General features: G+C 39.4%; 3 protein-coding genes across 4 annotated transcripts; 1 reads left to right on the plus strand and 2 right to left on the minus strand.

Annotated features, from left to right (window-relative positions):
* Nucleotides 1-3,784: 3,784 nt before the first annotated feature.
* On the minus strand, nt 3,785-11,131 carry LOC113666209 (soma ferritin). 2 transcript variants are annotated; one of them, XM_089209528.1, is made up of 8 exons: nt 10,761-11,131; nt 7,114-7,209; nt 6,654-6,699; nt 6,131-6,249; nt 5,955-6,047; nt 5,373-5,426; nt 5,019-5,144; nt 3,785-4,641 (listed from the first exon to the last, which is right to left on the minus strand). In XM_089209528.1, the coding sequence occupies exons 1-8, from the start codon at nt 10,761-10,763 to the stop codon at nt 4,477-4,479; spliced, it is 702 nt and encodes a 233-aa protein (XP_089065654.1). In that variant the 5' UTR covers nt 10,764-11,131; the 3' UTR covers nt 3,785-4,476. The 2 variants fall into 2 exon arrangements, with proteins under 2 accessions (XP_089065654.1, XP_089065653.1); XM_089209527.1 differs by lacking the exon at nt 10,761-11,131 and adding an exon at nt 9,314-9,371.
* LOC113666207 (sialin-like) lies at nt 10,253-22,223 on the plus strand. The gene is made up of 12 exons (XM_089209522.1): nt 10,253-10,378; nt 16,772-16,954; nt 17,120-17,444; nt 17,586-17,622; nt 17,987-18,186; nt 18,324-18,411; nt 18,627-18,713; nt 19,127-19,257; nt 19,609-19,758; nt 20,317-20,446; nt 21,196-21,440; nt 21,980-22,223. Exons 3-12 carry the CDS (start codon nt 17,250-17,252, stop codon nt 22,148-22,150), a joined length of 1,434 nt encoding a protein of 477 aa, XP_089065648.1. The 5' UTR covers nt 10,253-10,378; nt 16,772-16,954; nt 17,120-17,249; the 3' UTR covers nt 22,151-22,223.
* Nucleotides 11,339-16,296, minus strand: LOC113666208 (uncharacterized). Its single transcript, XM_027181969.2, has 2 exons — nt 15,806-16,296; nt 11,339-13,586 (listed from the first exon to the last, which is right to left on the minus strand). Exons 1-2 carry the CDS (start codon nt 15,981-15,983, stop codon nt 12,553-12,555), a joined length of 1,212 nt encoding a protein of 403 aa, XP_027037770.2. The 5' UTR covers nt 15,984-16,296; the 3' UTR covers nt 11,339-12,552.
* Nucleotides 22,224-22,292: the final 69 nt, after the last annotated feature.

Consider the following 22,292-nt stretch of genomic DNA (forward strand, 5'->3'; position numbering starts at 1 on the left):
AAAATCCTCGAATGTAAACTGCCTCGTTCAATCACTGTTGAAGCGAAACAATCCTAAATGGCGATTCTCATGAAAATTGCAGTTTATATTCCCTTAGTCATATGACATGAGATATCAATAGTATCAAACACTGATTGGCTAATTTTTCTCAAGTATGTCGTCATTAAGCCACGTGAAAAGCAAATCTGCTGTGTAATGGAGGGAACGAAAAATAGGACGTGATGTAATTTGTTTTTGCATGAATGAGCAATTTCTGTGACGAAATAATTAGAAAATGGCCCTAATTACTTCACGAAACTCTTTGTTGACCACAAAGATCACATCGCACATCCCTTTTTTGATCTACTCAGACATCAAAGTTTCTCAACAAAGGTGGCAGGTAGGGAGGGGAGACTTAAGTCAACTGAACGACCTCGTTCCCAGGGTCCGCTCTTAAGAGCAAATGGTTCGTCATCATTACCAATCGAGAATTGAAATCACTCTATGCTCCCTTTTTGCGGCATGTAACGCGTAAAATTGTCCATTACATGTGTTATTTTTGCATACCACGAAATGCTTCCGACTTATCGTTTTACATGCTTATCACTGAACACATTAAGGCTTTCAGCGTCCATAAAGTGTTTATCAATAAGATACGAGCAGACGCCTCATGCCTGCACATGCCTCCCAGTGCAAGTCTCAGTTACAACAAAATCCGCGAAAAATAGAAAAAATATATCTACAAATATTTTCTGACGTTCTTTTGACGGTTTGAGCTGTTGTCGAAATGCTTCATTTAATTTTGTAACCTGCTCGTGATTGTTACATTACTTCGAATTGCGTTACTTGGCCCATTTTACCTGTCAAGATAGGCATCATAGTTTTTTTATTTTTTGTCGTCTTTTGACAGATTTTGCATTCTACGTGCTTGCAAGTTTAGGCTCGACCTCAAGTTTGCAAAAATAGCTACTGACATTGCATTTGGAGCTACATAGTTCCATCAATAATATCAGAAAGAGAAAATTTATTTGATATCTTGTTATGAACAGTTTCCCTTTAACTTTAGTATCAGCTTGAGGCAGTCGGAAAAGCTCTAAACGAGTGAACACAAACACAAGCATTATGCTTGTTAACAGAGACAAGTCTTTTATTTTTTTTACCTACAAAGTCCCACTTCATCATGTAAAAGCTCCATACAGATGATTATTATCTTTTGCCTATTTTGTGGTTTTTCCAAACATCATTCAGGCTGTTTGTCACTAATAACTGGAGCAGAAAAGGTATGTGCGACGATGGTGTTGCTTGCGGAAGAGACTAGTTGCCGTTAAAGCGAAATACATTGTAAAAATAATGACCATAGCACCGAAAAATACGACATCAGCTTAGTTTGACAAAAATATCGCTTGTGTAGCACGGTGTGGCAGTAGCGTGTAGTATGGTGCGACAGTTTGATACTTCTAATAAAATGTATAATCGTTGATTAAGGCCGAAATCGATTCTAACAAGGAAAAATCTTGCTTACGTTCAAGGAATAGGGAAGAATGATTACCAAACAAAACTTAAAAAAGAATAATGAATAATTCGAAAAAAACCCCGAAGAATAATGAATAATCGAGGTCTCATTGTTCAGCTTCCACTCCCGATAGTTCGCCTCCGTTTTCTTTCACTTTTTGTTATTGTTTTTGCGGCTGACGTGGCAATTCCTAGCTTAGGGAGGAAAGCTCCGCCAACTCCTTACATAATTTTCATCCTGCGAGATCTGAATAAACGTGCTTTCTCGCTCTTTGGATATTGTTTTAAACAGTGTTTCACCTTTTGCGCATGCTTCGTACTTTCATCAGTAGATGCTTTGAAGTACTTATCGAGACTAGGGAGGTAAACGTCATCGCGATAGAAATGGAACGCCTTCAGTTAAGGGAAGAAAGTATCAGTGAACAGGATAGACAGATCGGCTGCCAGAACTGAGAGCGTGAACTGCCTTAGGAAGAGGGAGGAACTGAACAACTCTTTTTATTTACATATCAGAGTATTCTGAAATAGAAAAAGGTTACGATTGGCACAAATCTGACCTCTATGATGACTAAATAGTCACATTTGAACACGCAATGCCTACCTTTCGGGAAATAATTTATTGCGTGTCGTTCCCGCCAATAAAATCGTGAATACGACAAAGCACAGGGCTAAAAGGAATTCGTGTATCATGACTCTTCCGATGTTTTCCGGTTGACCTCTAACACTGCAATCCGCTTAAAAACAAACATCGCCCCATAAGGACTGCGTATTTCAACATAAGGGGCAGTCATTTCGCAATGACGTGGTCAGGAAGAATAGCTTGCTATTGGAAAGTCGAGTGTTTTTTTGCTTTTGTTCAGTTTATTTTGTTTCCTCTACAAAACCAACAATAAAGTAAATTTCATTTGATAAGGGACAAGATGGCTCCGAAAGTTCGTAGTTATATTTCTTTAATGTTTAATTATAAGAGCATGACGAAATGTTTTCTTATCGACTACAATTACGCACGAGGCACTGAACTTTGATTACGCCACAATTTTAACTCCCGTTCGCTATTCTGATAATTATATAGGCAGGCTATCCGTTTTATTTGTGATATACTATATGCGCTTATCTTTCACTTGAAGAGCTACTTTCGTCAGAAATAGAAAGCCGGCTCAGGAAACTTGGCGACTGATCCCCTTTTTTACGCCCTCGGTGGTGCTGAGGGGGGAGCAGAGCAGGGGGGAGCGGAGCTGGGGGAAGGCGGGGGGGGGGAAAGAGCCGGTCCTTTCAAGATCATTTTTGCCTGTATTTTGCTACTCGAGCTTTCCAAAGGAAACGCCATCGTTTTCTTCATACTGCATCAGTTGTATCTTTAAACCCACAAAAAGATAAAAATTTATGAAATCCCTCCTGCCTATAATAAAAGAGACATGTACCCTATTCGGTTCACTAAAAGCATAGATGGAACGGCTTCATTTGCTATGCCATTAGAAAAATACAAGAGAAATATAGTACTCTAAGGCAATACAGAATACTGTTAGCTACATGTTCATGTAAAGTAGTCGACAGAAAGGTAAGAAAAAAAAAAGATTAATCATAGAAAAAAATGCTATTAATTAACTAATTAATCATTAATAAATATCAATTAATAATTATTTATTTAATTATTAAATACTATAAAGCGATGGAGTCGGCAGAGAAAAACATATTCTTGGAGAAAAACCAATATTTCTTTGTTATTGATGGATGTGCAGTAGCAAAGTATTTGATACCACAGAGACCGTCAATTATTATCAGTTTTAAATCTGACAGTACCATTCTCATCGTGTGTTCTTTTGGTCTGACATCGGTGTTATATTGTCACCTGATTCTTTGGGGATTGCATGCCAAGAGAAAAAACAGTCACAGGATAAACCAGTAATTGAATAAAAAACTGACAAAGCAAGCACAAAAATCAGTTTATTTCAAACAGAAAGCCCGGGTGAATGCAAGTATGCTTCTGCTTAAATTTCACTATAAAAGTGCCAAGTAACAAGAAAAAGTTAACTCTACACCCAAACATCAGCATACATCTTCTCCATACTGTTCTCTATACTTTTCCTTACAGTTCTAAGAAAGACTTCCAAGGAGAATTTGTTTCACAATCTTTGATTCAACAACCTATAGTTGATGATTGGTTTCTTTAATCTTGAGCCCTCATGTTTCATTCAGGGGTGACATTGTTATGAGAAATTAGATGTTGGTCACTATTTGGGGTCAAAGGGCTAAGAGCAGAAGACTGAGAAATGACAGATAAAATTCTGAAACATTGGTCTCAAACCGTTTATTATCTAAATTGCAAAACATTGCCAGAAAAACAATCTTGTCAAAAAACTCATCTCACAACAATTCTCTGCAATTTTGTGGCATACAATCAACATTCAACTATCTCTGGATACACTGTTCCCAGACCTAAATTAAACAATCAAAGGTATATTTCTGAGGGTCACTTGCCAAGAGGATTCACCTAATCTGCGAGCAAGCCTCAATATCAGTGCTGCAGGACATGCGTTTCCCTGTCCGCAGGAAGATTTGAGACCAGCTGGGAAGAGGTTTGCCAGGAGTCTTGGACTCATCAGTGCTACACCCCATCCAGACCTCTTGCCGCATTGAGTTGCTCAAGGCTTCATACCTAGTTTCCTGTAGGTGATGAAACACTCATGCCAAAGCGCTTCTAATAAAGGTCAGCTCACAAGCTAGGATTCACCAAAATGTTAGACACACCAAGCCATCATTTAAAACTGAAGAAGTCAAAAACTCCCATGGAACACTTCTTTAAAATCATTAACTCTACTTTGGTTGGTAACCGAAATACCTCCAACCACTGAAACTACAAAAAAAAAAATTGTACCACACAGAAGTTGTGTGCATTTAATAAAAACTTATTTCAGTAACAATCAAAAACCAAGAAATCAGTCCAAGTCCACATAAGTAAAGTTATACATTGATTAAAAAAAAAAATTAATCTTTCTTCTCTCCCCCAAGGGTGATCTTGTCAAACTGGTACTCGCCAAGAGCATATTGTTTAGCTGCCTCCATACGGCTAAGGGTGTTAATGTAGTCGGAGAGCTGCTTGATGCTGTCCACTTGTTCACCAAGGTAATTAGACTCTAAGAAGTCTTGCAACTGTTAAGCAATGAAATAAAAAGGTTATTCAGGGCAGAGAGAGTAGGAAGAGGAAGAAAATTAAACCAGCTCTTTTGAATGCCCAGATGTGCTGAAAACATAAGAGCAAATTTTTAATTAAGAGTTGAAAGTAATTTGTGATTGTATTGTTTTCGCTTCACCTTGCTCTGTGTTTGGTGCAGAAAATTTGCACCACTCTCTCAACCAATCAAATGCTAAACTGATAAAAAAAAAATAATTACTTGGTCACCCGCGCTTTAGTTATTTTTTCTTCGAGTTCTCATTGGCTCTTGAAGGTATTTCCCTTTCTTCTGATTGACCGTTGTGATTGGCAACACTCGATTGAAAAGCGCTCTTATTGAATGAATGCTGCCTACCTGTGGATCTTCGTTCCTTGAAGCTGTATTGTGCAGATCAAGCAATGCCTGGTACACGTCTTTTTCTAAGACCAGGGCATGTTTCATGGCCTCCAGACCATTTCCCCATGTCGTTTCACAAGGTTTCTGCCAAGAAAACACGCAGAACAAGAAAAACATTCAACTACACTGTCATGTTCCTCACTGAGACTAAATACTAATCAATAGCAGCCATTATGGCTCTGTGTGGATGCTCTCATTTTAGATCAATGAACTGCCCACCTACCCCTCCCCAAACCCAACAACAGCCAAATTATAACAAGCTAGGGTTAATGTTGGGTTAGATAAGGGGTAGGTTCAGGTCTTTTAACGTACCATTATACCATGAAGCAAGACGCGGCCTCCACGTTTGTTTTGGTATTCCATCAACTGAAACCAAAGCAAGAAACAATAAAGCGAGGGCCATTACTGGAAAACTAAGCATTGAAATCCTTTATTTACTTTTACTAAAATCAGTATCCTATAAATTTAACCCTTAACCTTCTCACTCCCAAGATCTCATGATTAATTCTCCTCACTGTCAGGCATACCCCTCTCATGATGTTAGTCAAGTTAATTTAGTCTAAGATCAAACCAACAATCCCCTAACTGATGTTTTTCTTTATTCTCATCACTAGTCTGCTTAATATTATATTGAAACTATTAGTAGAAATTCTGTCTTGATCACTCACGGGAGTGAAAGGGTTAAAACTCTGGGAGTGACCAGCACCAAATTTCTCCTCTCAGAAACACAGCTGGATCATTCGTTAAGATCATGAGAATACAGGATATGATCACCAATTTAAGAAGTTCTTGATTGCTACTTAAATTCTCCTGGTCAGTATCTTTGGAAAATTCAGAATACACATACTGGTGCTAAGGTGTAAATGGTTTAATTAGGAGTTGAAACAGGAATACCTTCATGGCATGTTCACGCTCTTCTTCTGAGGCCTCCTTAAAGAATTTGTGAAACCCAGGCAGATTGATATCATCACGGTTAAAGTGCATGGCCTGGTTACGAAATAAGATGCAAAAATAAGAATCTAATTTTCAATTAAAAAAAGTAAGTTGTAAGGTCTGTCTTAAAAGCTCACCATTGATAAATATGTGTAACTGGCAAATAGCTCCCTGTTTATTTGTTTGTTTATTTCCTGTTCAGTGGTTGCAGCAAATGGAGACATAAATGGTAAGGGTGGATCAACAACTGTCGCTCCTGTTGAGGAAGAAAGCAAACACATGAAGTACCTTCCATTGCAAAGGAAATGAAATTTGACAACATTGCGTGGTTGTGACATCAGCCACAGAAGAGCTTGTTCATTTTAAGTTCATTTTTGCTTGTGCGATGTTGAATTTCAAACACCAACAAAGTGCTAGGTTACAAGAAAAAAGCAAAGGTATTTTTCATTCCTTGCCTAAGTAAACTATGCCAGATTTCTGCCAACTTAAGGTGAAAATTCTCATGTTACATGTATCCAATTGGAAACGCAGCAAGCGCAGGGTGAAGGAGAGGAAAACGCAAGGAGAGAAATACACACAAGGAGAGAAATACTCAAAAAGGAAAGTGACTTTAAATACTTTCTGTTGTGCAGGTCATGTTGCAGGCATAAATCCACTTACCCTTGTAGTCTTTGTGAACAACCGGTATCTCACCCCAGGAACCTTTCTTGAAAAGAAAGAGAAAAAAAATCATTTAGACATAATAGTTAATTTATTGTAAGTATTTTCGGATGTCCCTCTTTCATCATTTTATTCATTTAAACTAAGATCTCATAATTTCGAAAAGTAACCAATTGAAAACATTTCCTTCCTCAGGACACCTTGTCTCCTTCAAAACGTGTGTTTTCAATCTCTTGCGCAAAGTGAGAAAATGTTGTGTGACAGTTCAAACAAATGAGTGGATAGCAAGTGCTTAGTTTTTAACTTTTATTAACAGAGATTCTTGGGAATGTCATGCAACAGTCAGAGCTTTGCAGAACCTCATGAAAAATGTCAAAAAAACAGCGTCAAAGGAGACAGAGATGGCTGGGTGAGGACCAAACAAAAGCAATGAAAAAGCAAATCTGCTTAGAGCATTTACCGCCATGTGTGTCTGAAGTTTAGTACTGCATTTCACATTTTGTCCACAAGTCATATCAAATCCAAACACGAGAGTGATCAAAAACGCTAGGGAATTCTGCATAGAGAAGACAAATTTGAATTATTAAAAATGAAACAAAATATAATTAGCTTGATGCATGTGATTGTGTTACACAAAATGGTGCAAAATCTGTGCTATATACCTGTGGAGGGGGTGGAGGAAGAATTTGAGTATGTTTGAGCTGGGTATGTGCCCCTGGCCTCTTAGAACCCTTCATCACTATAATCTTTTTGGTGGCCAATTAGAGGCCCAATTTGTATTCGCTTTTGAATGAATGTGGTCCCAACAGTGAGAACATTCCAATCGTGAATCTTCCCATTTTAAAAATCCCTTATTACCACAATTTTCTAACCTCCTAAATCCCACAAATGTGCAACTCCAGTCTAGTAATTCTATTGAAATATCAACCCTATCAGAGTCAATCCAGTCGTGAAAATATGACCTCAGTAATTCAGCAGACAGCTTCATGAGCCTGAATAAGCCTATTACACTGGTTTGAAGTAACTTCTCAGTTAACCCTATTTATTTTCCTTAAAGTTTAATATACAGAGTCAATTTTATCGCTCTTCGACAATTCTGGGTGGATTTGAAAATGAGAAAGGTTCTTTGTTAAAATGAACTTCAACCTCGCATGCATGCCAACCACATAAAACCACGCAATACACCCTGCTGAGCAAGATCCGGTCATGATTGAATCGACATTCCTGCAATCTTTCTTGTCTATATACTGTCAATATTGGGTTAAGAATTTCTCTAAGCAAATGGCACTATTACATCATAACAAGCAATTCCCTGGTCTTTCTTATCTAGATGCTGTTTTTCTCATCTAGATGCTGTTTTAAGTATTAATGGGCTTAAAGTTTCTTGTTACGTAATCTGTGGGTAGCTATCAATCCGTTTTCTTCGTTGTGTCAAAGTTCTTGCTGAGGAACAAAAAAAAAAAAAAAAAAAAAAAAGAAAAAGAGAAGACGGAGTCGAAAGTTTACGACCTAAATCTCTAAGGTTGAACATTTTTGAAGCCATGTCACGGAATTTAAGGCCATAAACCCCTTGAAGCCCGATTTTTTTTCTCCCAATACCCGAGGCAAGTCAACTGGGAAATTTAATGAGGCGCAAGTATTGTACATTCGCCTAAGTGTTCTAGGGACCCCAGAAAAACCTTTGCGTGGATGTGATAAATTCTCTACCGGCAAGACCACCTCGAAGGATGTGAAAACATTCACCGCAGCAGCCTTATGTCTTAAGAACCGTCGAATTACGGAGCTAGAGTCTCGCTGAATTTTGATGGTTGGCGTGCAATTGAAAAACTACAGCGTCACGCAGGAAAACGCGTTGTTCGAGTTTGGCTGGCGAATAGAGACTTCCAGTGATATGCACTTTTTTTTTAATGAGCAAAACCGTCTGGTAAATAAACTCGACTGCCAGAGGCATCAAGGCATAAGCTCGTCGAACAATGGAACCCTGCAGCAAAATCTTACCGGAATCAATTGCTATTACGAAATATATCGGATTCCTCATATTAGATACAGACTCACGTAGTTAACATTACATTGTGTTGCGAAAAGATTTGGATCAGGAATTCTGACAGAGAAGTTATATTAATATCCGTATGTGACAAACACGACTGAATTTGCATACGCTTCAATTTATGACCACCCGTTCGCATTCTGCATTGAAAACTTCAAATCCGCCACGCTTACTTTAGAGTGCCTCAAGTCTCGTAACTAACTGTAGATTACAGCAGAGATATTTAAATACCCAGCAAGCTTCCGTACGTAAGAAAGCGCAATATGGAATGATGTTTACATATGCAAAATTCGAAATATGGAAAACAAATGACATAGATGGGCCTTCTAAAGGATACCTGCATTTCAATTGGTATGCATAACGAGTGCGTTTCACATTATTTTAATGCATTTCTGAAAAGTTTTCTCAAAGAAACTGTTGCTGACGACAAGATGTGCTTACCGCAAGAAAGTGAAACAGTTTTTTTAAGTAACAGAACGAATTCCCTTATGCAATGAAAGCAAAATTGGGCGCTAATAGAGAAATTGCGTCGTTCAACTTCCAGCTCTAATTCGATCAGATTTGTTGGTACCCATGAAAAATCTGGTTATTACGGCTTTATCAGAACACTCACCATATTTGAAGTTGCTTGGCCTAGAAATCACTGTATCTGAGACCAAAATAAGCACCAAACACTCTTGGGTTCGTAAACCGACCTCGCGTGCACTAACAAAATTACGTAATAGAAGTTACTGGTGAAATTACATGATCGAAGTCACATGACAGTTACTAAGGAGTGGCATTGAAAATATCAGCCAATCTGATGTAAAGAAGGGTCTAGATAACTTCTCCCAGGGGACGTAGCTGGCTGGCTGCCGGTTTAACATATAGATCGGACTGGACTCTGAAACATTAACACGTGGAAACACCTTATAGTATACGTTTCAATGTCTGAAAAATGAGTAAAACGCCTCACACTAGCCATCACGAAATATGTGCCATCAGGCGAGCTAGAAACATATTTCTATTGCTTATTTCGAGGAACAGATAATCTTCATGGACAAATTTTCAAGCCTCATTAAGGGTTATTGTGTTTATCAATCCTCAAATATTATTACGTGAAAACATTCTATTGGGTCAGAATTTGACCCAGTTCAGTGACGTTCTTTGATTCGATTGCCTGAACAAAAAGTTGTTCCCTTCTTCCACAAGTAATACTCAAAAGCAATACGCTCTACCATCTACGCTCTACCACACGGGGAATATCCGGTGATAGTTCCCATTTATTGCGAGAGTATACTACGTCATGTGACGTGTTAAAAGCAGTTGCTCGCGAGCAAAAAATATTTGATGGATGAATAGGTACCTAGTGAGCATAGCAGCTAACAATGAACCATTAAATCTGAAATCACGTTCTATTTTAAAAAAACGACTTTCTTCCTTTTTCTGTTTAAAAGAAGAATTATGTCGTTCGACCTAACTTAAATCTATCAGACACGCACCATAAAATACCATAAACGATAAAAAATATTTGCGCTTCATTGCATTGCTTTGCATAAAGAACTGTTATGATATCGAACACCAAGCACAGGTCATCGTTATCAACGTTCAATAAACTCTGCCCTCTCAGTTCTGTTGTTACAGTTTTACGTGGAAGACTTGAAATCAACGGTTGATAACACGTACGGAAACATACGATGTAAGTAACTATATATTGGACCTGGCAATCAGCATTAGGTGTCTATGTATCTATAACCTCCATGCATGCAAGTGCGAAGTGTGATTTTGTTCAGTTCGATTCTTGTCTGAATACATGTACTTATCACATCACGGGTACTGTGCTGAATATTGCGGTGAGCGCGGGGTTGTTGTCAACTTTGTGCTATCAGTGCAGTGTTTTTCGATTTTTTTTTTAGCGGTGTTGCGGCTTTGACCCCCTCCCCCTCTAAAATTACCCTTTCTATTTGTACGTGATGCTTGTGTAATCCCTCCGTGCAACCCCAGCTTAGCGGCGCACGATTTTACCGCCAACAAGAAGAGCACTCGATCCAAAGAAACAAAGAAATTTAGTGCAGACTTACCATAATTTTCAGTATTGTCCAGAGAATCTCTTAGATTTGGGGTTTATAAAAGACCGACCGTGATTGCTCTTAAGTGTCGAAAACTGCAGCGTCATTCTTAAGCTTCTGCAGCGGAAACCATGGATTTGGTTTCGCTCTTTCTAACCAATGGCGTGGGATTTCCGGTATATGAAAAGCGGATGAGGTCAATTAGTTTCTTTTGAAAATGACTATTCGCCACATGATAAAAAAATACTAGTCAAAGCTATATATACAATAATGTCCGTTGTAACAGGCCACGGGCTCCTTCCCAACCGTTGTATAGAAGACAAGACATTCTTTAGGACTCGTGGCGCTTAGAGGACCTTCTCGCGAAGTCGATTTCTAATCCCGTCACGCAACACGCTCGCTCTCATTTCGTGACGTGTTCAAACTAGGGCTCTGGGTGGAATCAAGTGTTTCTTACAGTCGCGAGAGAAACTATGACCCGCATTCTTTTCGCCGTTGTATCTTATTCAAAGGCTAAGGGAAAATTTGGAATTATGGAGTGTGTGGTGTGTTCAAGGATGATAAGAAATTTACTTGAATGTGCAAGAGTAATATAAATTGATATTTATTATCAAAATCCCTAATTCTTCTAAATATATAATGGTAATAGGACCGAGTGGAGTCCAATTCTGTCTGTAATCATACGAGTGATCGACAAAATCAGACGATTTGTCAATCACTCGTATGATTACAGACAGAATTGGACGACATGAAATCCTGTTACCATTAATCATAGCCACAACAATTTCCGAAAAATAAAATACATTTAGGATAAACATCTCTATTAGGGACAATGTCTAAAGCAAAAAAATTTGGAAATATCCCAGTTTTACTTTTCAGGGTAAGTGGTTGTTGCTATGGTTATTGTGATCAATTCTGTGATTGGTGGATTTAACGTAGTGAACTTAGTGTGATTGGCTGTCCGATCACAGCCAACTGTTCGATTACAACTGTACAGAGTGATTAGTGATGTATAAAGCAGCTGACGCACCAATTACATTTGAGGAAATTGCAATGGTTATGATTAATTCAAAAATTGAGCAGTTTTGACCAGGCACATTTTGACAACCATTTTGACGCTTAGGGATATTGCAATGTGTCAAGACTCATGGAACAATCTACAAATGAATGTCGAGAGGAATCCGGAGTTCTTTACTTTGTGATTGGTCTCCCTTTTAACCAATCAGATGCGGTCAATCCTGCTTCGCGTTTTCCTGCACTCGAACCGCTGACCTATATTTCTTTGAATTTTGATTGACACTTTTCCTCCTTTTTTATTGGCCGTTGTGATCACCTCGGTTTTGATTTCGTTTTTTTTTTCTAACTCTCAAACGAAAAGCGCTTCATTGTCAGATATCATATTCCAGCATTTGAGCGCTTTTGAATTGTGTCAGGAACCCAAGTGATGGGCTCCTGATTCTGTGTCGTAAATCCGAAACCTAAGTAATCGCACTGGACAATCAGAAGGGAGGAAAAATACCTTTAAGAGCCAAAGTCAAAGCAAATCAAGCAAAACTGTCCAAAGCGCGGGAAAACGCGTGCGACTAAGTTTGCATCTGATTGGCTGACGGAGTGGCACGGGTTTTCTTGAACCAATCACAATGCGGAGTAAAGCAACTCACCTGCAAACTGTTCTAATTTTTTCTTCAAAGTTTGCTCGCGCAAGATTTATTTAAATCCGAAGAAGCTGTGAAAATGAGGGTACCTATCAAAACAGCCTATGCTTTGAACAATTCATGCTGTATATATTCGCACTATGTATGAACTAACTATCAGCCTTGTCGTCTGCAAGATCTGGACTAGAGGACTCCTGTATCGCTTTTAGTTTGTCCACCATTTTATCAATCTCCTCATCGCTGTCTTCGTCCAAGTTCCCCTCGAACTTCACTCCTGCAGGAAGACTGAACGATGTGCGGCTGTCACGGTGCAACGCGAACTCGTCACTAACCGACACTTCCAAGTATGTTTTGGTGGAGCTTCGCTTTTTTAAACTTTCTCTCGTCCTGTGACCACGGTAGTAGCTCTGGATCGTGACGGCAGCTTCAGATCTGGTGCGCCGAATCTTTCGTGCTCTATATCCTTTGTAATGAGCTTGAATGGTTATTGCAGCGGTATTTTTGTTCTTCAGCTGCTGTCGAGTGTAGTAGCCGCGATAGTTTGATTGGATCGTTGTAGCAGCGTCATCTCTCGCCATTTTTGCATCTTTGACGGCATTAACACTCTTCTCCATTTGGTTTCTCTCGTTTTCCTCACTGATTTCTGCAGCCATAATTTTGCCTTCGTTTTCACCAGCGTTCATATTCCGTTCACTTCGGATTGCTTCTCTGGCTCGGTGCCCTCGAAAAGCTGACTGTATTTTCAGAGCCGCAGCTTCTTCTTCTCCACGCCATGGAACAGGGCTATCTTTGCGATTTGGTCTCGAAATGCCGCCTCCTTCCAAATCTTTCCTAACAGTGAAGCCACGATATCCAGCTTGGATCTTTGTCGCTGCCTGGTTTCGAGCCTTTAATGTCTGGCGAGCATTGTAACCACGGTAACCAGCTTGTATGCGAGAGGCAGCCTCGTGTTCTTTCCCGCCAAAATTTTCTGCAGCGGCTGCTGATGTTTCTCCTCCTTGGCGATGTCCCTCATTCCCAGTCTCCGTCAAGGCTTTTGCTTCTTGTCTCACCTTATGCCCCCGGAATGTTGACTGTATTTTCGTGGCTGCTTTATCAAGTTCTCTTTTACTGGCCCCAGAAGGTTCATACCTGTAATAGCCGTCTATCTGTGATCCCAATAGACAGTCATCGTACCCTTTCTCTGTGTGACAAACGGGAAAAAAAAACATACACAACAATTATGCACACGTTCGTAATGTATGTCCAGAAGAATCATGTTGCTATGGTAAAATTGCATTGATAGTAATCGCACAATTTCTTTGCGTTACATTTTACAGGTCAACAGAGGTCCGCAAAGGGTGCAGAGAAGACCATTGTGAATTATTGCGCATCTTGGAGGTCAAAGAAACGGGTAGAGAAGAACTCTAAGGAATAACTGCTGTGCTCCAGTACTACAAAGTACACCGTAAAGAAATCAAGATTTTCTTGAATGCGTTGTCAAAACTTTGCGTAGATTGATTATCATATTTTTTTTTAATGAAATTACCAGGTCATGACACTAAAATAATTTTTATTTCTGAAAGAAAAGCAAGACAGTTGCAAAACCACATAAATCGAAGAATATTAAATGTATGAGCCGAAATGAGTTTGAACAATACAACAAAATTTATATTTTTTATCCATTGTTTAGGGCAGCTTTCACTAAATCTGGTGATTGGAGGACTGCGCAAATGGAAGGAAAGTTAAAGTAATAATAATAATAATAATAAATATATAAACAAAGAAAAACCAAATCAAGGAAAAAGACAAAAAATAAAAAGAAGAGAAACACAAATGCGATAATGGAAACTATCAAGGAAATTGTAAAGCAATTGTTTCGGCTTCCTTGAGCAATTTTCATTTCCTGTCCTGGCTAATATGCCTTCAGCTTTTCAGGCATTGTAACTTTAAAAGTTATTTCCTTTATTTGCTAAATTGCCTTTTGGCGCTGCACAACAAAAGGCCTTTCAATGAGACATACGCATCTGCTTCAAGCGGTATGGCATAAAGAAGGAATTGGCTTTATGCTATAATGATTATTTCTTCGATTACTTTCTGTGTTTTAAACTTGTTTTTCTGATAGAGAGGGTCAGTGTCAGAGGCTAGTGGGAATATCGTATGTTATTTTCTCTTTAAGAGTCAGTTCGTGAACAGCAATTAAAATATTTAAAGAAAAAAAAAATCGAGTATGAATAAACATTTTATCGTCGCTAATTAGAATTGATCACCGATTTGAATTCGAGTCTAGGTTTGATTTCACACTTCCCAAAGTTTAGGATTTTTTTCCGTCAACGGATTAAGTTTAACAAAACTTTTAATTTTTTTCCTAAGATTCTTGAGAAAATCATATTGTGTCTAGAGATAGTGCAGGTGTTATTAAGTACATAGTAGCTGGGTTTTTTTCATTAGCATTCTGCTCTCTCGCATTGAAAAGGCGCCTCCAGATAATATCTTATCACGATTAATAAAAGTTTTCGGAGCAAGGCGGGCCAGCTAAGAATATAAAAAATACGATAATGATGGCAGTAAAATAATGAGAATATTTTAATAATTTTACGCATAAGGTCTAAGCTAGGCAATTTATTCATCGAGGGGAAAAAAATAGAAAACTGTAATTTTTTTCCAGATAATTCACTTGGCTTGAATTACAGGAAAATTAATTGTTTTAGCAAAGCGGTAGATCTGTAGGTTGTAATTTCCAATGCGTTTTTTCAGCAGTTTTTAGCATTGATCATCAAAAATAACAGTTTGATTTTAAATTCTCTGAGAGAAATTATGTTTTGCGTGACTATCAAGAAAAAGAGCGAAGTTAATTGCACAGAATTTTAGATAATATAGAAAATAGTATGGTTTTTCTATATTTACATGTATTCTTCCCAAGAAGAAAAAACTGCATTTGTGGAGGATTACACCGAATATACCATTTCTAAACTTCATTCTTTGTAGTAAAATTTATAGCCCTCTCCATCTTTGGTAGCTCCTGATTTGTACACAATTTCGGCCTAAGGTCTATCGTTGACTCAGCGGGGTGTTTTGAAAATGCTCTAGTAAACGTTTCATAGCTTTTTGAAAATAATTAACACTACCAAACACTGCTTGAATTGCGCACAAGGTGGTAAAGATTTCGCTTCATCATTTTACGATGATTTGAAGCACGCTGTCGATACAGTGTTGACTCGCGCGTTTAAAGGGCATTTGAGAATGTTTGAGTAACAGTGCCGGTGTTGAACAGATCACACTTGCCAAGCAGTTTTCACATCTGATTCCATTTTAACTAGCAAAGTAGCAACTTGAACGTAAGTATCAGTATCGATATGGCAAATAAGGGAATCAACATGCATCTTAGGAGAAATTTAGAGATAGTATTTTAAGCAAAAGTACCTTGGCGTTCTTTCAACTTTTTATGGAAATAATCCGCAGCAAATTTATGAATGTTCTCCGGACGGCAACGCAAAATTTCCACAGTCAGGCCCTCGAGAAGGTTTCTGAAGCCACTTGGGACTGCCATTCGCTTGCGAAAGTCCTCAGAGTCTGCGTTTTCTTGTGTTTCCATGTCCATTTTGAGAAGAACGAATTGAGATGTTGACTGTCTTCTTCGTTGGTGATCCAAGCTTTGATAAACAACGATGCGACCCCGTAATTAATGAACACATCCGCCGTCGCTTTGGTGACAAAGGCATTTATATTCTGTTTCAGCGTTTACAATTATGTTGCTATTGAAAGAAGCTCAGTGTGAAATCCTCGGGTGACGAGTGGTTAGAGTAAATGTCACTTTTAATTGTGATGTGCTTTTTGTCTTTGGCTAAAGCTCTCGCTAAATTATCCAACATCCATCCTTAAGACGGCAGCCTTTCGAGCTTCTCATTTAAATTATAATTTATTTGATGGGCCTGTCTTTGTAAACGACTTTTCCAAAACAATAACACTCACTTATTGCTTTGATGTATCGATTTCCTTGGTTGATCTGTCACGCCAACTTCTCTCTTGATGCGTGACGGTTCTCGTACCCAGACCTTCTTTTCTCTCCTCAAAAAAAAAAGATGCCCTGACTATAGCTGACAATCCGTCCCGTCCCTTTTGCTCCAACCGGAGACTTCTTTTGCAAAATCGAATTTGTAGTTGATAAGGCTGAAAAAATGGAAACAGAAAAAAAATAAAATAAAATCAAGCCTCGAGAGATTTCAGACCTGTGCCTTGGGAGTGGGGTGATTATGTTACGTTCTCTGCCTCCCTCCCTGTCCACTTCGAAACTCACAGATACGGTAAAAAATGCGAGTAACCAGTTAAATTTAATTTACAATACAAAAACAATTTCTGTTGCTGTAAACAGCACTTTTGTTTGACCAGTCAGAGAGCAAATGACGTAAACTGGATTTAAAAACATCAACAGCCGATCAAGAACTACTTCAGCTCAAGGCTTTCCCTACCTGAATGCTAACGGCAGCGTATACTAAACTGACCACAAAGAGAAGCCTCCACCTTTCGTGGTGCTGACGAAACAAAAAAAAAGAGAGAAGTCTAGTCTCACTGGTACGTTAAAAAGATTGCTCGCTTTCTTTTTTAGTTAAAGAAGTTTTTGCACAGGGAGGATGACATTCCCCTCATAATATAATACATAATATAAATAATATATTTCTGTTTATATCCTCTGTCGCCTTACAGCTCTCATCAATTACTGGTTTTCTTTTTTTTCAGGTTCCAATCGTTGAAATATAGGCATCAACTTTGCCAGACTGAAATAAAGAGAAAAACATCAGCACCATTGTTTTTGTTTAAATCCCAAAAAGCTTGGCAGTTTAACAGAAAAACAGCAGGTACCTGTGAAATGACTGAGGACAAGAAAGAAACACAGTCTTCAAGTCCTGGTAACGCAAAATGTTTTCCTCCAATGCGTTACATGGTAGCCTCGATGACCTTTCTGGGTTTTGCGAACATCTATGCTATGCGAGTAAATCTTAGCATGGCTATTGCTGTCATGGTCGCAAATCAGACGGTTATACACCATGGTATGGAAGTTCAGGTACTGTACATCTTTTGAAAACTCACCATATCAAAGCGAGAGGTTACCGAAACTTCAGGTTATTTAATTCTTTATTCTGAAGAGAACACGTTTCATTTGTTAATCACAAAGATGTTTCCCTCGTTTCTCTAACAACCTTAGGAGCCTGCAGAGTTTTCATGGACCACAAAAGTTCAAGGTATTTCTTTCCCATGGTTCTATTGTTCCATCGTTCCATCGTTCCACCGTTCCATCGTTCCATCGTTCCATCGTTCCATCGTTCCATCGTTCCGTCGTTCCGTCGTTCCGTCGTTCCATCGTTCCGTCGTTCCGTCGTTCCGTCGTTCCATCGTTCCGTCGTTCCATCGTTCCGTCGTTCCGTCGTTCCGTCGTTCCGTCGTTCCGTCGTTCCATCGTTCCATCGTTCCATCGTTCCATCGTTCCATCGTTCCATCGTTCCATCGTCTCATCGTTCCATCGTTCCATCGTTCCTTATTTCCTTTCTATCTTATTACTGGACTATTGAATCAAAATGATAATCAATCCCTTCCAATCATTTCCAGGGGTAATTCTCAGTGCTTTTTACTACGGCTACATGGTAACCCAGCTTCCAGGTGGTGTTTTAGCACGAAAGTTTGGCGGCGCCACGATCCTCGGATTGAGTGTTGGAACCAGTGGGGCTTTGACAATGTTAACACCTCTTGCTGCGCGTGTGCATGTGGGGGTGCTAATTGCCTTACGGGTCGCAATAGGGATGGCAGAGGTAAAATTGAAATTTAATCCGTTTCTTAGTCTATACATTTGCATATTATTTTACCTTTTTAATTCCCATTGGTACTAAAAGAGTGTTACACCTCCCCTATTCGTGGTCTTACACTTTTGTTTTTCGTATATTCCCAGGGATTTGTGTATCCGGCTGGACATGCGCTATGGAGCCAGTGGGCTCCTCCATTAGAGAGGAGCACATTAGCCACATTCAACCCCGCTGGTATCATGATGTCCATCGTATTAATTAGTATTAGTGGCCCATGAATGGGCTCCAGTTAGTATTAATTAAAACATTATTTGATTTATATTACCAAACACACTAAAAATGTCTCACTAGTCTAAATAGCTTTCGATTAATTTCCTGATAAATTAGATATTTCATGCCTGATGGATGAAAAAATTATAGTATATTCTTCTTAAATTCTGTTTTGTCAGGATCAAGACTGGGTATTATTATATCAATGTATTTATCAGGCTACCTCGCTTACAACATCGGTTGGTCTTCCATATTCTACGTCTTTGGTATGTATAAAATCGAGTGAATTGAAAACCAGTCTCGTCTCCAATAGTCCATTTTACGGTTGCACGCTTGCTTGCCAAGCCTTTGATTAGGAGTGAGGCTATAGGCGACCTTGTTACGATTCAAACGTTGCTGCTTTTTAAATGTAAATTACTTTGTTATCGTGCTAACTAGATACTGGTCGCTATCACAACAAGGTCACCTTCAGCCTCACTCCAAATCAAAGGCTTGGCAACTAAGTATACATCTGTAAAATGGCCTATTCACTTTTCCTTATCAAAAGTGGCAAGCACTCCCAGAAGGAGGTTGATTTAATTCAGCATATTTCCTTTCTTCTTCCCCGTGCATTCGGGAAAGAGTTTGGACGATTCTTAATTAAACTTGGAACTTATTAAAATGTGCTATCCTCCTTTAGGAACCAGTGGTGTGCTGTGGGCTGTCATCTGGTTCGCTTTGGTCAGGAATTCTCCGTCGAAGCAGCCATGTATTTCCGCTAAGGAGTTAGAGTATATAGAGAGTAGTCTGGGAAGTGATTTACATGCTAAGGTAAATGAAACGAGCCCTGATTAACTGGCTTAGAACCCTCAAAATGAAGTTTCTGTTTTAGCTCTTACGAGTATTGGCAAACCTGAAGTTGCTTCTTGTGGTGCACTAAAGTGTTGTACCATTTGAAAGTTAGCCAACCTGTACAACTGGCAAATTTTTTTCGTAGTTTTAGTATGAAAATCAACAAAAAGGTATCCAACCTTCCCCAAAAAGTTTTAAATCTTAGAAAGACTGATCCGAAAATTTTCATAATAACCGTTTGGAATAAGTGATAGGTCTCCATAAAACCGCACCCGTCTAGTATCATTGGTTGATTAGTCTTATAGGTCACATTTATGCCTCTTTTAACAGGACGTTCCAATTCCTTGGAAGTCAATATTTACTTCCTTACCACTGTGGGCCATCATGTTGGCTCATTTTACGCAGACCTGGGGTCTTTACACCATGATGTCAGAGCTACCTTTGTATTTTAACCAGAGACTTCATCTAGACCTTAAAAAGGTACTGTGAAACTGCTCCACTAATTTGACACTGAAAAACGGTGTCCACATTCTTGCACAGGGGCCCATGCGGTTGAAGCGTATCGCAGTTTTGTACCAGTAGGGGACTGGTAAAAGATTTCTCTTCCCCATTGCTACCCCTCTATTGCTAGTCTATTGCGTGAGGTTATGTTCCGTCATTTTGTCAGTTTTTTACCTGGGTAGAGATACGCATGGTGAGAATTAAGCGTCGTTAGTGATAATGGCGAGCACTAATCTCGTTCCCAGATCCTACCATGTAACTGAAATGTAACTGCTTGGCCGTGGAGGGTCTAGGTATGAGACTAGGCTGGGCCCCAAACTTAGACCTCGAGGGGCCAGTGGTTCGTTCCCCGACCCGATGTATCCTCAAGGGGAGGGGGTGCACTTTTTATCGGTTCCACGAGTTTCTCCTTTTTCTCGCAACCAACACTTAAAACTGAATTGCAGTTTCCATACTCTTCCTAGATAATGATAAGAAGTGATTGCTGAAAGATATGAGTTAGGTATCTTGAGTAAATAATTTGTTCTAACGTTTTAGACCTCAGTGGCCTCAGCTTTGCCATACATTCTAGTTCTACTGGTTTTAATATCTGGAGGACGACTTGCTGATTACCTTCGGAGACATTTCTTGAGCACTGGAACAGTAAGAAAGATCTTTAACACGTTAGGTAAAGTACAAGAAGGTTATGGTATTGCTTGAGGGAAATCATTCCCTTGTCTAAAACAACATGAAAAAGCTCACGTTTCCTGAAGTATTTCACACACACACGCACACTTAAGTGGAAGATCAGAGATTTTTGGTGGGTTTAAGAAAATCTGTCTCAGATGCATTTACTTCCACGCCACAGTTTCCTCTTCCCTTCCTCCTCGATGCTCGTCCCTAACCCCCACTTCTGATCAGTGCAAGCGCGCACCTCCGAAAAACATATCTTCTCCGATTTGGAAATCGGAAGGGATTCGGCTTGGCTGAGTTTTGAAGCGTTTTCTTTCGGTTGCTTTCCTCTCTGCCAGTCCCGCGTCTGTCTGTCCCAAGTCTTAAGTTATTGAGACGAAGCGCGGTTGAACGACAATTGAAACGGACGAGTGGCTTGGGTCGAGGTTACGTTATTGGACTCAGGCCTTCCTCGTTTTTTCGCACCGCCGCTACCATCACGCCGTTTCTTATTTCGCGCCGTTTTACCAACAGGCTAGTTCTGCGTGAGGACTGGAATAAGTGACAGGTCTCTATTAGAGACGATAGGGTTTAAAGTTTGGCTGAGGTTTGACCGAACTGTAAAGTGGATATGTCTTTTCATCAAGGGTCATGGCGTGGCGGGCAGAGGAAGGTTGGGTCCAGGGAAGGGGATGAAATGATTAAATCAAAAGGATTCCGTATTCAATTTTTTGTCATGATAATCCTGTTCTTTCCCTATTCCAGGATTTTTACCAATGGTAATTTTTCCAATAGCAGCTGGTTACGTCAAAGAAGCAGACCATACAACTGCTATGGTGATGATGACGCTAGGAATAGGCCTAAATGGTTTTTCTGAGTCAGGATTTTTGGTGAATCCTCTGGACATTGCACCAGCACTGGCCAGTGTACTGTTGGGTGTCACCAACACGGCGGCTACAGTGTCAGGAATTATCAGTCCCACCCTGTCGGGATTCATCGTGCAACATCATGTAAGAACGCGTGAAGTGTCACTACGACGATTTTAATAACGTCAAATCAATGTTTTTCATTTAACATTGAAAACTCCTTTCTGTGGATGGGAATTATAGTTACAAATTTTTCACGAGGAAAGCTATTCCTCGCAGCAAGAATAAATATGGATCAAATCTTTGTTTTGTATTAAAGTTTCACGCAATTTATGTTCTTTTTGTTTGATTCCAAGTTCGGCTTTCTAGCCAGTCAATCAGTCAGGCAGAGATTTGGTTGGCATGTCATCGATTCAGGCATAGTAAGTCAGGGAGTCAGTTAGTCAAATAGGTTTGTCAGACAATCATGATCAGTCAATAAGCTTGTCTGTCAGTCACTCAGTCAGTTTGGCTGACAAGTGTTTAGTCCCTCGTTCATTCATTCATTTATCCATTTTTTCATTCATTCGTTTAGACAGTCAATCAGCCTGTACTTCAATCAGTCAGCCGGTCAGTCTGTCAATTAGTCAGAAAGTCAGTTTGTCTGTCTGTCTGTGAGACGTCCTTCTTTTCTTTCCTAACAGAGTGCCGAAGAATGGAGAATGATTTTTTACATAAACGGAATAGTCTATCTCATTGGTGGAACATTTTACTTGCTTTTCGCCTCCGGCGAGAAACAACCCTGGGCCAACGGAACCGACTGTGACAAGCTATCTGACAATGAGTTGACAGCGGATGGTAGCAAAGAAGAATAAGCAGATAAAAATTCTTAAAAATGAATCTGATCTGTAGATTAGATCAAATTAAAGTTTTATTTTTTGTCAATTTTTTTGAAAAAGGTATATTTCTATGGCAGTCTTATCAAACGTGCGCGAGAGCTTCCTCATCTATGAAAGA

The sequence above is a fragment of the Pocillopora damicornis genome, chromosome 6 (assembly GCF_964200805.1).
Source record: "Pocillopora damicornis chromosome 6, jaPocDami1.2, whole genome shotgun sequence".
NCBI lineage: Eukaryota > Metazoa > Cnidaria > Anthozoa > Scleractinia > Pocilloporidae > Pocillopora > Pocillopora damicornis.